The following is a 16,079-nucleotide window of genomic DNA, read 5'->3' as shown; positions in this document are numbered from 1 at the left end:
AACTATAATGGTATGAGTCAGGAGTTGGCTATGATGGAATGGGATACATTCCTGAAAGGAAGGACAGTGACAGGCAATTGCATTCATTCAAGGAACGAATAGATGAACTCCAAAAATTGTTTATTCGTATTTGGCGCAAGAGTAGAAAGGGAAGTGTGGCCAAACCATGGTTTATAAGGGAAATTAGAGAGAGTATTAGATTGAAAGAAGAAGCATACAAATTAGCAGGAAAAGGCAGGAGACCTGAGGATTGGGAACAGTTTAAACTTCAGCAAAGGCGGACCAAGGAATTAATTAAGAAGGGGTAAATACGATAACGGCACTCCACAAGCCCGGTGGTAGTGGTGGCCCTGAGAGTCTGGGGACAGTGGAGGAAACATATAAGAGTGGAGGAAGCATCGGTGTGGGTCCCGATTTACAACCATCTGTTTGTGCCGGGAAGACTGGTTTTCGGAGATGGTAGAGAGTGGGCATTGAGAGGATGGGAGATCTATTTATAGGCGGGAACTTCCCTAGCTTGAAGGACTTGGAGGAGAAATTTGAACTGCCAGCTTAGAATAGGTTTAGATATCTGCAGGTACGGCATTTTATGAGAAGGCAGGTTCCGACCTTTCCGCTCCTGCCACCACGGGTGATACAGGACAGGGTAGTGGGAGAGGGGAAGGTATCACATATCTACAAATAACTTATGGAGTCGGAGGAAACTCAGATAGAGGAACTAAAGGGCAAGTGGGAAGATGAGCTAGAGGGAGAGATAGAGGCAGAGATAGAGGCAGGTCTGTGGACGGATGTCTTTTTTTTTTTAAATTTAGATTACCCAATTATTTTTTCCAATTAAGGGGCAATTTAGCGTGGCCAATCCACCTACTCTGCACATTTTTGGGTTGTGGGGGCGAAACCCACGCAGACACGGGGAGAATGTGCAAACTCTACACGGACAGTGACCCAGAGCCGGGATCGAACCTGGGACATCAGCGCCGTGAGGCAGTTGTGCTAACCACTAGGCCACCATGCTGCCCTCGTGGACGGATGTCTTAAGCAGGGTTAACACTTCCTCATCATGTGCCAGGCTTAGCCTGATACAATTTAAGGTAATCCAACGGGCACACACGACAGTGGCCCGAATTAGCAAGTTTTTTGGGGTAGAGGACAGGTGTGCAAGGTGCGCGGGTGGTCCAGCAAATCATGTCCACATGTTTTGGGCATGCCCGAAGCTTAGAGAGTTTTGGTAGGGTTTTGCTAAGGCAATGTCCACGGTACTTAAAACACGGGTGGTGCTGAGTCCAGCGGTGGCGATCTTTGGAGTGTCGGAAAAGCCGGGAGTCCAGGGAGCAAGAGAGGCTGACATTTTGGCCTTTGCCTCCCTGGTAGCCCGGAAATGGATTCTGTTAATGTGGAGGGACTCGATGCCCCCAAAATTAGAGACCTGAGTTTCTCGGTCTCGAGAAAATAAAGTTTGCCCTAAGAGGGTCAATGTTAGGGTTCGTCCGGAGGTGGCAGCCGTTCGTCGACTTTCTCGGAGAAAATTAAAATGACAGAGGCAGAAATCTAGGGGGGGGGGGGGGGGGGGGGGGGGTTAGGCTATTGTTTCATTGTTGGGGGTGCGAAGAATGTGATAGGGATGGAAATGTTTTATGTGCCATGTTTATGTTGCTGTTATCATTATTATTATAAAAACTATAAATACCCAAATATTTTTTTTTTTTTAAAAAGGGGTAAATACAATATGAAAGTAAGCTAGTGGGGAACATAAAAACTGTAAAAGTTTCTATCGGTATGTAAAGAGAAAAAGATTGATAAAAACTAATGTATGCCCCTTACAGTTAGACACAGGGGAATTTACAACGGGGGACAAAGAAATGGTTGAGGAACTAAATTCGTACTTTGCTTCTGTCTTCACAAAGGAAGACACAAATAATATACTGGAAGTTCTGAGAAACACAAGTTTTAGTGAGGAGCTGAAGGATATTAGTATTAGTAAAGAAATGGTTTTGGGGAAATTAATGGGATTGATAGTAGATAAATCTACAAGACCTGATAATTTTCATCCTCGAGTACTTACAAAAGTGGTCCATAAGAAATAGTCGATCCATTGGTGATCATTTTCCAAAACTCTTTGGCCTCATGAATGGTTCCTAAAGATTGGAGGGCAGCTAATATAATCCTGCTATTCAAAAAGGCAGGTAGAGAGAAAACAGGGAACGAGAGATCAACGAGCCTAACATCAGTAGTAGGGAAGCTGTTAGAGTCCATTATCAAGGATTTCATAATCAGACAAAGTCAGCATGGATTTATGAATGGAAAATAATGCTCGACAAATCTACTATAATTCTTTGAAGATGTAACTAGTAGAGTTGACGAGGGAGAATCGGTGAATGCGGTTTATTTAGACTTTCAGAAGGCTTTTGACAAGGTCTCACACAGCAAATACTTACCAAACTGTAAAGTTAAAACGTGGGAATGCGGGGAGTGTCTTCAGATGAAAGTTGGTTAGCAGACAGTAAGCAAAAAGTTGGAATAAATGGGTCTTTTTCGGATTGGCAGGCAGTGACTAGTGGTGTACCTCAGGGATTTATGCTAGGACCCCAACTGTTCACATTATATATTAATGATTTGAACGAGGGAACTAAATGTATTATCTCCAGATTTGCAGATGATTCAAAGTTGAGTGGGAGGGTGAATTGTGAGGACAAAGCAGAGATATTTTAGTGGGATTTGGACAGGCTGAGTGAGTGGGCATATGGATAAATATGAGGTTATCCACTTTGGCAGAAAAAATAGGAAGGCAGATTATTATTTGAATGGTGTAAATTGAAAGAGGTGGATACTCAGCAGTGTGACCTTGGTGTCGTCGTGCATCAGTCGCTGAAAGTAAACGTGCAGATAAAGCAGGCGCTAAAGAAGCACTGCTGCGAGATCCATGTGTACCAGGACCTGGGTGCAGAGCTGGCAAAGAGGAGGGCGAGCTTTAACAAGGTCAAGTCCGCCCTCTACAAAAAGGGCGTACGGTTCGGGCTACTGTATCCTGCTCGCCTATGGGTGACCTATGGAAGCCAGGAGTTATACTTTGGCTGGGCGGAGGAGGTAGTGGACTTTATGACAGAAAATGGACTAGCAGGAGAAGGAGGACTTTGATGGAGGAGATGTGGAGTTACTGTGCTGTAGTGTGAAAAACTTTTCTTTGTGTTCGTTCCTTTTCGCTGTTTCATTTTTGACTTCAGACTTGTTTACCGTTCTTTGTTAAGGGATGGGGGGTGGGTCTCTGTGTTCAGGCCTTGGGAGGGATTGTTTGTTTGCTTTTACTTCTTGCCTTTTTCTTGATTGCTTGCACTAATGTTCGAGTGGGGCGGGAGGGAGTTGAATAGTTGAATCCTTGGGGGGTAGGATGCTAGGCACCAGGGGCAGGGGCTACCAGGCTAGTTGGGCGGGCTAGTTCACGCAAGCGCTGAAGATCAATGAGGGGGGGGTTGAAGGGGGAGCGGGTGGATCGTGTGCCGGGGGGGGGGGGGGGGGGGGGAACAGTGTTGCTTACAGGGAAGGGACTTTTAAAGTGGAGGAGGAAGCGGGTTGATGACGGTGGATAACCGAGGGCGGGCCAGGGGAGGTTCGGGCCATGGGCTGAAGACTGGCCTAGGAGAGGTTATGGCTGATCAGCAGACCCTGACCAGACTGGTCATTTGGAACATTCGGGACTGAATGGGCCAGTCAAAAGGGCTTGTGTGTACACGCACTTGAGGCAACTGAAGGCGGATGTGGCCATGCTGCAGGAAATGCATTTAAAGGTGGGGGACCAGATTAGGCTAAGGAAGAGATGAGTTGGGCGTTCGAGGTGGGGAATATAGAGGCGGACCCGGGGGGGGCTGTGGTGTTGGTGAATATGTATGTCCCGAACTGGGACAACCTGGAATTTATGAGACGGGTGCTGGGGAAGATTCTGGACCTCGATTCGCATCGACTGATTATGTGAGGGGATTTTAATACTGTTCTCAATCCAAGGCTGGGCTGAGTTCTAGGTCTGGGAAGGTATCAGTTATGGCGAAGGAGCTCCGTGGGTTCATGGAGCACTTGGGGTGGTTCGATCTGTGGCGATTCGGGAGGTCGAGGGGGAAGGAATTTTCTTTCTACTCCCATGTGCATAAGGTGTATACCCAGATTGACTTCTTTCTGATGGACATAACGCTGCTGGCAGAAGTGGTAGATGCTGAACATTCAGCAATAGTGGTGTCAGACCATGCCCCGCACTGGTTGGACCTGCTAATGAGTAAAGGAAAAGCTCAGCACTCGTAATGGAGGTTGGATGTGGGGCTATTAGCAGAGCAGGAAGTGCGTGAGCTGAGGAAGGCCACTCGGGGATACATAAGGATCAATGATACTGGTGAGGTGTCGGCGGGGATAGTCTGGGAGGCATTGAAGGCGGTTATCAGGGGAGATTTTATTCATTTCGGGCCCATTAGGAGAAGACGGAGTGGGTGGAGTTTGACAGACTGGTGGGAGAAATCCTACAGATGGACAGGAGATATGCGGAGACTCCGGAAGATGGGCTTTTGAAAGAACCTCAGAGGCTGCAGCTAGAATTTGGGCTCCTGCCCACAGGTAAGGCGGTGGGACAGCTGAGGAGGATAAGGGGGGGGGCAATCTATGAATATTGGGAGAAAGCTAGTAGGATGCTGGCGCATCAGTTGAGGAAGCAGGAGGTGGCGAGAGAGATAGGGAAAGTGAGTTACACAGGGGGGGGAAGGTGGTTCTGGACCCGGCAGGGGGGTGAATGATGTGTTTTGAGAGTTTTACGGTAAGTTGCACAAATCGGAACCCCCATCCGGGGAGAAGAGGATGAGATAATCTTTGGGGGTGCTGAAGTTCCCGAGGGTAGATGAGGAGTTGGTGGAGGATGTGGGTGCCCCATTCAGGCTCAGGGAGGTAATAGAGGGGTTAGGAGCAATGCAATCGAGCAAAGCCCCGGGATCGGTCGGATGCCCGGTGGAGTTTTATAAGAGGTTTCCGGGTTGCTGGGGCTGCTTTTAGCAAAGACTTTCAATGAGTCAAAGGAGTTGGGAGTGCTCCCCCCGACGTTATCACAGGCATCATAGAACGGAGAACATACAGTGCAGAAGGAGGCCATTCGGCCCATCGAGTCTGCACCGACCCACTTCAGCCCTCACTTCCACCCTATCCCAATAACCCCTCGATTTCTCTTATCTTGAAACAAGATAAATATCCGAAAGCTGTGGGTCATACAGACCAATCTCTTTGCTAAATGTGGATGCTAAATTGTTGGCAAAGATCCTGGCCACACGGATAGTGGACTGTGTCCCGGGAGTGATAGGGGAGGACCAGACGGGATTTGTTAAGAGGCGACACCTGGCGGCCAATATCAGGCGGCTCCTAAATGTAATAATGATGCCTGCGGAGGGGCGCACGGTCGAGGTGGTGGTGGCCATGGATGTAGAGAAGGCCTTTGACCGGGTGGAGTGGAAATATTTGTGGGAGGTCCTGGGAAGGTTTGGGTTCAGGCAGGGATTTATGGATTGGGTCCGGTTGCTTTGTCAGGCATCGGTGGCAAATGTAAGGACGAATCGAGTACAGTTGGAATATTTTAGCCTGTGTCGGGGGACTCTTCCCCACTACTGTTTGCCCTGGCTATTGAGCCTTTGGCAATGGTGCTGCGAACATTGAACGTTTGGCGGGGGATAGTGCAAGGCGGGGGTGGAACACAGGGTCTCGCTCTATGCGGACGATCTAGTGCTTTATGTAATGGACCAGTTGGGGGTGTATTGCAGGGATTATGGGGATATAGGAGGAATTTGGACGGTTCTCAGGTTATAAATTCAATATGGGCAAAAGTGAGGGTATTGCGGTCCAGGCAAGAGGGCAGGAGAGAGATTGGGGGAGATGCCGTTCAAGGTGATGGGAGGAAGCTTTAGGTACCTGGGTATTCAAGTGGCACAGGACTGGGGTCAGCTTCACAAATTGAATTTGGGTAGAGCAGATGAAAGGGGACTTCTGAAGGTGGGACATGCTCCGGCTGTCATTGGCGGGGGCCCCCCGGGGCAGTCGAGGCTGGCTCTTCCAAACTTTATCAATTATCACTGGGCGGCTAACATATCGATGGTTAGAAAGTGGGGTAGTGGTCGGCGTGGGAGCGGGTAGAGGCAGCATCTTGCAAGGGCACCAGCCTGAGGGCTTTGTTGGCGGCAACTCTGCAGTTCTCGCCGGCTTGCTACTCCACAAGCCTGATGGTAGTGGCGGCCCTGAGGCTGTGGGGACAATGGAGGCACATATGGGGTTGGAGGGGGCGTCAGTGTGGTCACTGATCTGTGACAACCACCGGTTCGCTCCGGCGGGTGCTGGACGGGGCTTTAGGAGGTGGCAGCGGGCAGTGTGTGGTGGTATGATTAACATAGCTGCCTGCCATTGGTGCAGAACACCGGCTTACCATTGGCCCTGGTCAATCATGTGCCTCTCGACCGATTGGTTGAGACCAGTCATGTGACGGCTCCCCGATTGGTCGAGAGGCTGAGTTAACCCCGCCTCCAGGGCAGGGTATAAATACCCAGTACTCCCAGCGGTCGTCCATAGAGTGTAATCGACCGCAGGGCTAACATCTAGCTGATTAAAGCCATACTTTTGTACAGCAACTCGTCTCGCGTTCAGTTGATGGTACATCAATTTAATCAGCTAGAATTTTGAAGATGGAGCTCCGGATCAAGCCCGAATGCCTCCGCATCAGCCGGCAAACTCAGAACGCATCGGAAATCTTCAAACATTGGCTGGCATGTTTCGATGGTTACCTGGCATCCGCAAGCAGCCCCCCCACCATGGCACAGAAGCTTCATATTCTCCATTCCAGCGTGGACATGGCGGCCTACGCGATGATAGGGGAAGAAAAAGATTACGAAGCTGCCATGGATAAGCTGAAAGGACAATTTGTTGTAAACCAAGTGTTCGCCCGACATCTGCTGGCTACCAGACAACAGCTCCCTGGTGAGTCATTAGACGATTTTTACCAGGCCCTCGCTGTCCTGGGGAGGAATTACACCTGCCTCCAAGTTTCAGCCACTGAGCACATGGAACTTTTGATTAGAGATGCTTACGTGGCTGGGATGCAGTCTGATACTATCCGCCAGCGGATGCTGAAAAAAGACGACCTCAGTCTAACTGAGGCACGGACTCTCTCCACCTCCCTGGAGGTCGCCGACTGAAACGCCCGTGCCTATGTCCCCAGCCGCGCTGCAGCGCCCTGGGCCTCCTGGCACGCTTCCCCACAGCCATCCGCCGCTCCCGACCCCCCCTCAGGCCTGCGCCGCGGGACGCCCCCAAAAGTCCGCGGGGCCCCGCTGCCACTTTTGTGGGTTCGCCAAACACCCTCGCCCGCGCTGCCCGGCCCGCTCCGCCCTTTGTAAGAGCTGCAGGGAGAAGGGCCATTTTTAGTCGGTCTGTCAGGCCAAATCGGTCGCTGCTGTGCAACGCAGCAACTGGGGATCCCCCCCCTCCAGGCCGTTCCGGGCCCTTCCCGCGCATGCGCCAATCTCCACACACCCCCAACCCCCCCCCCCCCAACCCCCCCCCCCCCCCCCACCCCACCCCCCCCGCGCGCCTCTCTGCTCCCGCTCTCAGCCGCTCCGATCGGCCCGCCGGCACCGCTAACCCCGCCCCCAGCAACCACGAGGGTCCCGCGGGCGCCGCCATCTTGGGCCCCGGACACCACGTTTGAGCCCTGGGCGCCGCCATCTTGGACTGGCACACAAGGTCCTGCCAGCACCTACTCGGCCGACGACGACGATGGATCTTCTCCATGGCACGCGGCCATTCAGCTCGACCAGTCACGTCCACGCACACTCGCCAAAACGACAACGCTAATCCACCTCAACGGCCACGAGACGAGCTGCCTGCTGGACTCCGGGAGCACGGAAAGCTTCATACACCCTGACACGGTAAGACGCTGCGCGCTCCCTGTCCACCCTGTAAAACATAAAATCGGGTTAGCCTCAGGTTTGCACTCCGTCCGCATCACCGGGTGCTGCATCGCGGACCTCACGGTCCAAGGGAAGGTTTTTAAAAATTATAAACTCCTTGTCCTCCCCGACCTTTGCGCACCGGCACTCCTAGGATTGGACTTCCAGTGCAACCTGCAGAGCTTGACCTTCCAATTTGGCGGCCCTATACGCCCCCTCACTGTCTGCAGCCTCGCGTCACTCAAAGAGGACCCCCCTCCTTGTTTGCTAATCTCACCCCCGATTGCAAACCCGTCGCAACCCGGAGCAGACGGTACATCGTCCAGGACCGGACCTTCATCAGGTCCGAGGTCCAGAGGTTGCTGAAGGAAGGGGTCATCGAGGGCAGCAACAGTCCCTGGCGAGCCCAAGTGCTGGTGGTCCGGACTGGGGAGAAAAACCGGATGGTCATCGACTACAGCCAGACCATCAACCCGTTTACGCAACTGGACGCGTATCCTCTCCCCCGTATTTCCGCCATGGTAAACGATATCGCGAAATACAAAGTCTTCTCCACTGTGGACCTCAAGTCCGCCTATCACCAGCTCCCCATCCGCGCGAGTGACCGCAAGTACACCGCGTTCGAGGCAGATGGGCGCCTCTACCACTTCCTCAGGGTTCCATTCGGTGTCACAAATGGGGTCTCGGTGTTCCAACGGGAGATGGACCGAATGGTCGACAAGTACGGATTGCAGGCTACTTTCCCGTATCTCGATAATGTCACCATCTGCGGCCATGACCAGCAGGACCATGACACCAACCTCCGAAAATTCCTCCAAACCGCAAAACTCCTTAACCTAACTTACAATAAGGATAAGTGCGTGTTTAGCACCGACCGTCTAGCCATCCTCGGCTACGTAGTGCGTAACGGAGTGATAGGCCCCGACCCTGAACGCATGCGCCCCCTGATGGAACTCCCTCTCCCCAATACCCTCAAATCCCTCAAACGCTGCCTGGGTTTCTTCGCTTACTACGCCCAATGGGTTCCCAATTACGCCGACAAGGCCCGTCCCCTCATTCAGTCCACGACCTTCCCGCCGTCGTCAGAGGCCTGCCAGGCCTTTAGCCGCATCAAAGCGGACATCACAAAGGCCACGATGTGCGCCATCGACGAGTCCCTCCCCTTCCAGATCGAGAGCGACGCATCAGAAGTAGCTCTGGCGGCCACCCTGAACCAAGCGGGCAGACCCGTGGCCTTCTTCTCCAGAACCCTCCAGGCTTCCGAACTCCGCCACTCCTCAGTGGAAAAGGAAGCCCAGGCCATAGTCGAAGCTGTGCGACATTGGAGACACTATTTGGCCGGCAGGAAGTTTACCCTTCTCACAGACCAACAGTTAGTGGCCTTCATGTTCGTTAATGCACTGAGGGGCAAGATTAAGAACGACAAGATCTTACGGTGGCGGATCGAGTTGTCCACGTACAACTACGATATCTTGTATCGTCCTGGGAAGCTCAATGAACCTCCTGATGCCCTGTCTCGCGGTACCTGCGCCAGCGCGCAGATAGACCGCCTCCGCTCCCTCCACGCGCACCTCTGCCATCCAGGGGTGACCCGTTTCTACCATTTCATAAAGGCCCGCAACCTGCCCTTCTCCATCGAGGAAGTCAGGACAGTAACCAGTGACTGCCACATCTGCACAGAGTGCAAACCGCACTTGTACCGCCCCGAGCGCGCGCATCTGATCAAAGCATCCCGCCCCTTCGAACGTCTCAGCATTGACTTCAAGGGGCCCCTTCCCTCTAGCAACTGCAACATTTACTTCCTGACGGTAATCGATGAATACTCCCGCTTCCCCTTCGCCATTCCCTGCACCTACTTGACCACATCGACCGTCATTAAGGCCCTCCTCTCCATCTTCTCCCTGTTCGGCTACCCCTCGTACATACATAACGATCGGGGGTCCTCATTTATGAGCGACGAGCTGCGTCAATTCCTGCTCAACAGGGGCATTGCCTCTAGCAGGACGACCAGCTATAACCCTCGGGGTAACGGACAGGCCGAGCGGGAGAATGGTACCATCTGGAAGACCATACTACTGGCCCTCCGGTCCAGAGATCTCCCTATTTCGCGATGGCAAGAGGTTATCCCAATGCCCTACATTCTATCCGCTCACTCCTCTGTACCGCAACAAATCAGACACCTCATGAACGTCTTCTTGTTTTCCCCAGGAAGTCGTCCTCCGGATCCCCTCTCCCGACGTGGCTGGCCGCCCCCGGACCCATCTTGCTCCGGAAGCACGTGCGGGTGCACAAGTCCGACCCGTTGGTGGAACAAGTCCAGTTACTCCACGCTAACCCGCAGTATGCGTACGTGGAGTACCCCGACGGTCGGCAGGACACGGTCTCCCTCCGGGACCTGGCACCCGCCGCCGTGCACCCCCCCCCCCCCCCCCCCCCCCCCCCCCCCGTTCTTTATCCCCCAGTACCAGCCTCCTCGGACAGGCGCTGGAATGTGGCGACTAGGGGCTTTTCACAGTAACTTCATTGAAGCCTACTCATGACAATAAGCGGTTTCATTCATTTCATTTCATTAAGTGCCCCACCCAGGCCACCCCACCCCCATCCATGGCATCTCCACCACCAGCCCGGGTTACGGAGACAGTTCAAGGACCATCGCTCCCGGAGTCCTGGACATCAGCGGAACCACCACCATCGGCTGAACCAACATCACCAACTCCACTGCGGCGGTCTGCCAGGTCATCGCGGGCAACAAAAAGGCTGATCGAGTCCATTTAACTTTCAACGCCACCATGGACCTTGTATGGGCAGTATGTACTGTTGTTAAATGTCTGGGCTAGTGGGAAGCCAAGGATACATTTTTTTTTCCTTCTCTCACTACTACTCATACCACCAGTTTACTGAACCCCCCCCCCCAGCTTCTTTCTCCGCAAGGGGTAAATGTGGAGGTATGATTAGCATAGCTGCCCGCCATTGGTGCAGAACACCGGCTTACCATTGGCCCTGATCGATCATGTGCCTCTCGACCGCTTGGTTGAGACCAGTCATGTGACGGCTCCCCGATTGGTCGAGAGGTTGAGTTAACCCCGCCTCCAGGGCAGGGTATAAATACCCAGTACTCCCGGCGGTCGTCCATATACTGTAATCGACCGCAGGGCTAACATCATACTTTTGTACAGCAACTCGTCTCGCGTTCAATTGATGGTGCATCACAGGGATTGAGAGATTTGGAGATCTTTTTATGGATGAGGGCTTTCCGAGTTTGGAGGAGCTAGAGGACGAGTTTGAGTTGCCAGGTGGAAATGGGTTGCGGTATTTGCAACTGCAGGACTTTGTTCGGGGGAAAGTGCCGAGCTTCCCGCGCCTCCCACTAAGGGGGTTACAGGATAAGGTGATGTCAAAAAGAGGAGTTGGGGAGGGGAAGGCCTCGGAAATATCTAAGGAGCTGATGGAGTGGGAAGGTGTTCCAATAGGGGAGGTGAAGAGGAAGTGGGAAAAAGAGTTGGAAGGTGGGTTATGGGAGGAGACCCTGCGGAGAGTGAACGCGCCCTCGTCGTGTGTCAGGCTCAGCCTGATCCAATTCAAGATGGTCCACAAGGCTCGTATGACTGTGGCCCATATGAGCAGGTTTTTTGAGGAAGGTGAGGACAGGTGTGGACGCCTTGGGGGAGGTCCTGCGAATCATGTACACATCGGGCATGTCTGAGGCTGAGGGGCTTTTGGCAGGGATTGGCTGATGTCATGTCTGAGGTGCGAGATTCTCCGCAAATGCGGAGAATCGTAAAGGCTGCCATGGGACAGGCCGTGACACACGGCAACTTTCACGCCCACTTCTGGGGCTGATTCCCCCCCCCCCCCCCCGGGCGGGGCTAGGAGCGCAGCCCCGTGCGTCACGGCGGCGCGGCCTTGACGATGGTCGTCAAAGCCGCACGTCAAGCATCACGCCGGCTGATGCGGCCGATGTCATGCGCAGGTTGGACAACGCCAACCCACGCATGCGCAGTTAGCATCTTTTCCCTCAGCCGCCCCGCAAGACGTGGCGGCTTGATCTTGCGGTGCGGCGGAGGGAAAAGAGTGCGTGCCTATGCCCCCCTTGGCACGGCCGTGGTACTGCCATGCCAATCGGGCCCCCAGATGCCCCAAACGGGCATCTGGCGCCGTTTCACGATGGCAGCAAGCAGGTGTGTTTTCTGCCGTGTTGGGGGGGGGGGGAGAGAAAGCGGGAGGGCGTGAAAAATGTCGGGAGGCCCTCCCGCTATTCTCCCACCCGGCGTGGGGGGGCGGAGAATCACATCCGAGGTCCTAGAAAGGAGGATGACTCCGAGTCCAGAGGTGGCAAGATCCGGGAGCCCAGGAAAAGAGAGAGGCCGACGTCCTGCCTTTTGCTTACTTGGTGGCCCGGAGACGGATTCTGCTGGGATGGAGAGACTCGGAGCCCCCGAAGTTGGGGTTTGGGTTTGCGACATGGTGGGGTTTCTCAGGTTGGAGAAAATCAAATTTGCCTCAAAGGGTTTTGTACAAGGGTTCGCTCGGAGGTGGCAGCTGTTCATCGACTTCTTCAAGGAAAATTAGTCTGTCAGCAAGGGGGGGGTGTGTGGGGGGAATAGAGTGCGGTGGGGGGAGCCATGGAAGTGATGAATAAGGGTAGGAAAACCAATGAATGGAAGATAGAGTGGTTACGTGGACCGTGATAGTTAGGGTTCGGTTTTTTGTGTGTGTTGGGGGGGGGATCTTTCTGTTTAAAAGTGTTAAAATTACAATTGCTTTCACAAAATATTTTCTAAAAATAAAAAAGTTTTTTGCCTTTATGTTATCTTTAACCTCCTTGCGTAGCCACAGATGCATTTCCCCCCCCCTTACAACCTTTCATTCTCTCAAAAATATATTTAAATTTGGAGTAATGAATATCTCCTTAAATGTCTGCCACCTTTTAGTCTTTCTGCCAGTCCATTAGTGCCAAATCTGCTCTCATGTCTTTGTAATTACTTTGGTTTAACACCAGACCACTAGTGTGGGACTCATATTTATTGCCTTCAAGCTAAATTCAAAATTCAAGCATGCAATGATTACTCTTCCCTCGAGGATCCTTTACTACAAGATCATTCATTAATCACATCTCATTACACAATACTAAATCCAAAATACTTGGCCCATAGCCTTGTATGCCCTGGGATCGCAAGTGCACATCAGGGACGGGGTACATGCACACTACAATCCCTCTGATCCTCGGGGCTTCCCAGTGACCTGCCATTTATCATGCATTCCCTTGCCTTGTTTGTCCTGCCCAAATACATCACCTCACACTTATCCGGATTGAAATCAATTTGCCATTGATCAGCCCATTTGACCAGCCTGTCTAATCAAAGGCTATCTTCCTCACTATATACCACCCCGCCAATTTTCGTATCATCCACAATTCAATCAGGTTAGTCAGACATGACCTCCCCTTAACAAAAGCTGACTGTTCTTGATTAATTCCTGCCTCTCCAAATGCTGATTAATTCTGTCTCTCAGAATTGCTTCCAATAGTTTCCTCACCCGAAGTTAGACTGACTGGCTGAAGTTTCCTGGTTTATCCCATCATCTCCCAATAAACAGGATATATGACAATAAAAAATCAGACATAAAATAATATGATACGAAGAAAGTCCAAATTTTAAATTTCAATGAGCTGCAGATTGTCAGTCCAAGTCCTCGCCTTCGATGGAGGCCAAGGCATTCATCGGATTATCGATTACAGAGTTGTTGAATACCATTCTCAGGGTCATAGGATAAAGCAGGGTGTAATACATTCCAGCTGCTTTGAGCTGTTTTCCAACTTTATTGAAGCCTCGACACTTCAGCTGTGTCACTGCTGAGAAGTACTGGGGGAACAAAAAGAGATCTTCGCCCCCTCATGGGGCCAGGTCCTGGCGCACCTCACCACCTCCAGATTCCAGGGTAGAATCTGGCTTGATAGATCTTAACTTCTATTTTTTGTTTAGATAGGTAGAAGGCAGCTACTGAACAGGGTCATAGGAGTCAGCTGATGAACTTTTAACAAAGTAATAAAACCTTTATTAAACAAGACAATATTAAATGTTTTACACTACTCCTTCATCACACTGTACTGTGCTGTACTGTTCTATGTTTACAGATATATACAGATTTGTAAAAATAACACAAGTTACAAAATCTATTTTCTATTTTAACATTGTAATTAAGTACACAGTCCATGTAAACCAATAGGCAACCTGTGGACAGATACCCCAAACCCTGAAACCAAGTGGCAGATGCCACACAAAGCAACTTCTACGGATTATCATCGATTTTCCCCAATGTATCACACGATGAGCCAAGATTTACCATATTTCTTTCTGAATCTTCGAGAATATCTTCATATGGTGACGATAGAGGTTCTGAAGTGGGTGACAGATCTCCTTGCACAACATCAGCTTCTCCCTAATTTACATGAAGTGGAAAACAATAGTCAGAATTAACTGGAGCTGTCCGAAAAAGTAAATCTTTATACTGTGACCCCTCGCACTGACCAGATAAATGTCAGGAACAGGAGCAACATTTGCTGTAGGCAAGCATAAAGTTTGTTGGTTGGGGTGCGGGGGGGGGGGCACACTGGCGCAGTGGTTAGCACTGCTGCCAACAGCACTAAGGAGAGGATCCTTAAGATCCCGGGTCACTGTCCGTGTGGAGTTTGCACATTCTCCCTGTGTCTGGTTAGGTTTTACCCCCACAACCCAAAGATCTGCAAGTTAAGTGGATTGGCCATGCTAAATTACCCCTTAATTGAAAAAAAAATTGGGGTTTTTAAAAAATTTATTTTTAAAAATAAAGCTTGTTAGGGAAGGACACTGATGTTGGGAGTAAAGATTTTAAATAACTGAGTGAAAGGTAAGCAGGGAATGCATAATCCACACATGATACTTCCATTAGAAGGTGTTAATGATTATCATATCTGATTAGACCATAAGACATAGGATTGTAGGTTCATTTCCCACAATCCTGATGACACAAAACCTATACCATTGCTTGCTTGCATGAACCGACACAGCCACAGAGCTGATCAAAATGAAGCAACACAATGCAGCATAGTTCCTCAAGCACTCATTATTTAATTGCCTCATCAGGGCAGCACAGTGGCACAGTAGTTAGCACTGCTGCCTCATAGCTCCAGGGACCCAGGTTAAATTCCGGCCTCGGATGACTGTCTGTGTGGAGTTTGCACTTTAGAACATAGAACATTACAGGCCCTTCGGCCCATGATGTTGCGCCGACCATTTATCCGAATCTAAGATCAACCTAACCTGTCCGCTTCAATTTGCTGCTGTACATGTGCCTGTCCAAGAGCCGCTTAAATGTCCCTCATGACACTGACTCCACCACCTCTGCTGGCAGTGCATTCCACGCACCCACCATTCTCTGTGTAAAGAACCCACCTCTGACATCTCCCCTATACCTTCCTCTAATCACCTTAAAATTATGTCCCCTCGGGACAGCCATTTCCGCCCTGGGGAAAAGTCTCTGGCTATCCACTTTATCCATGCCTCTCATCCCTTGTATACCTCTGTCAAGTCACCTCTCTTCCTTCTTCGCTCCAGTGAGAAAAGCCCTAGCTCCCTCAACCTTTCTTCATAAGACATTCCCTCCAGTCCAGGCAGCATCCTGGTCAATCCCTCTGCACCCCCTCCAAAGCATCCACATCCTTCCTATAATGAGGCGATCAGAACTGGACATAATATTCCAAGTGTGGGCTAACCAGGGTTCTATAAAGCTGCAGCAAAATATCGCGACTCTTAAATTCAATCCCCATTAATAAAAGCAAACACACCATACGTCTTCTTAACAACCCTATCGACCTGGGTGGCAACTTTGAGGGATCTATGTACGTGGACCCCAAGACCCTTCTATTCCTCCACGCTGATCAGTCATTTATAAAACCCACAAAGAGCAGAGGTCCCAGAACAGATCCCTGCGGGTCCACCACTGATCACCGACCTTCAGGCGGAATACTTTCCATCCACTACCACTCGCCGTCTTCTTTCGGCCAGCCAATTCTGTAACCAGACAGCCAAATGTCCCTGTATCCCATGCCCCCTGACTTTCTGAATGAACCTACCATGGGGAACCTTATCA

At 51.2% G+C, this 16,079-nt stretch overlaps 1 protein-coding gene across 3 annotated transcripts in view; it reads right to left on the bottom strand.

Annotated features, from left to right (window-relative positions):
• The window catches only part of ccdc40 (coiled-coil domain containing 40), a 123,083-nt gene that overhangs the window by 79,727 nt on the left and 27,277 nt on the right, over positions 1-16,079 (bottom strand). For all 3 annotated transcript variants that reach the window (XM_038777198.1, XM_038777200.1, XM_038777199.1), the window contains one exon: positions 14,295-14,390. In XM_038777198.1, coding sequence (XP_038633126.1) covers positions 14,295-14,390 — 96 coding nt within the window. The remainder of the gene's footprint in view (positions 1-14,294; positions 14,391-16,079) is intronic.

Source organism: Scyliorhinus canicula, chromosome 18 (genome assembly GCF_902713615.1).
Source record: "Scyliorhinus canicula chromosome 18, sScyCan1.1, whole genome shotgun sequence".
NCBI classification, from domain to species: domain Eukaryota; kingdom Metazoa; phylum Chordata; class Chondrichthyes; order Carcharhiniformes; family Scyliorhinidae; genus Scyliorhinus; species Scyliorhinus canicula.
The sequence above is the reverse complement of the archived record's forward strand: the minus strand, read 5'-3'. Positions and strand labels throughout refer to the sequence as shown.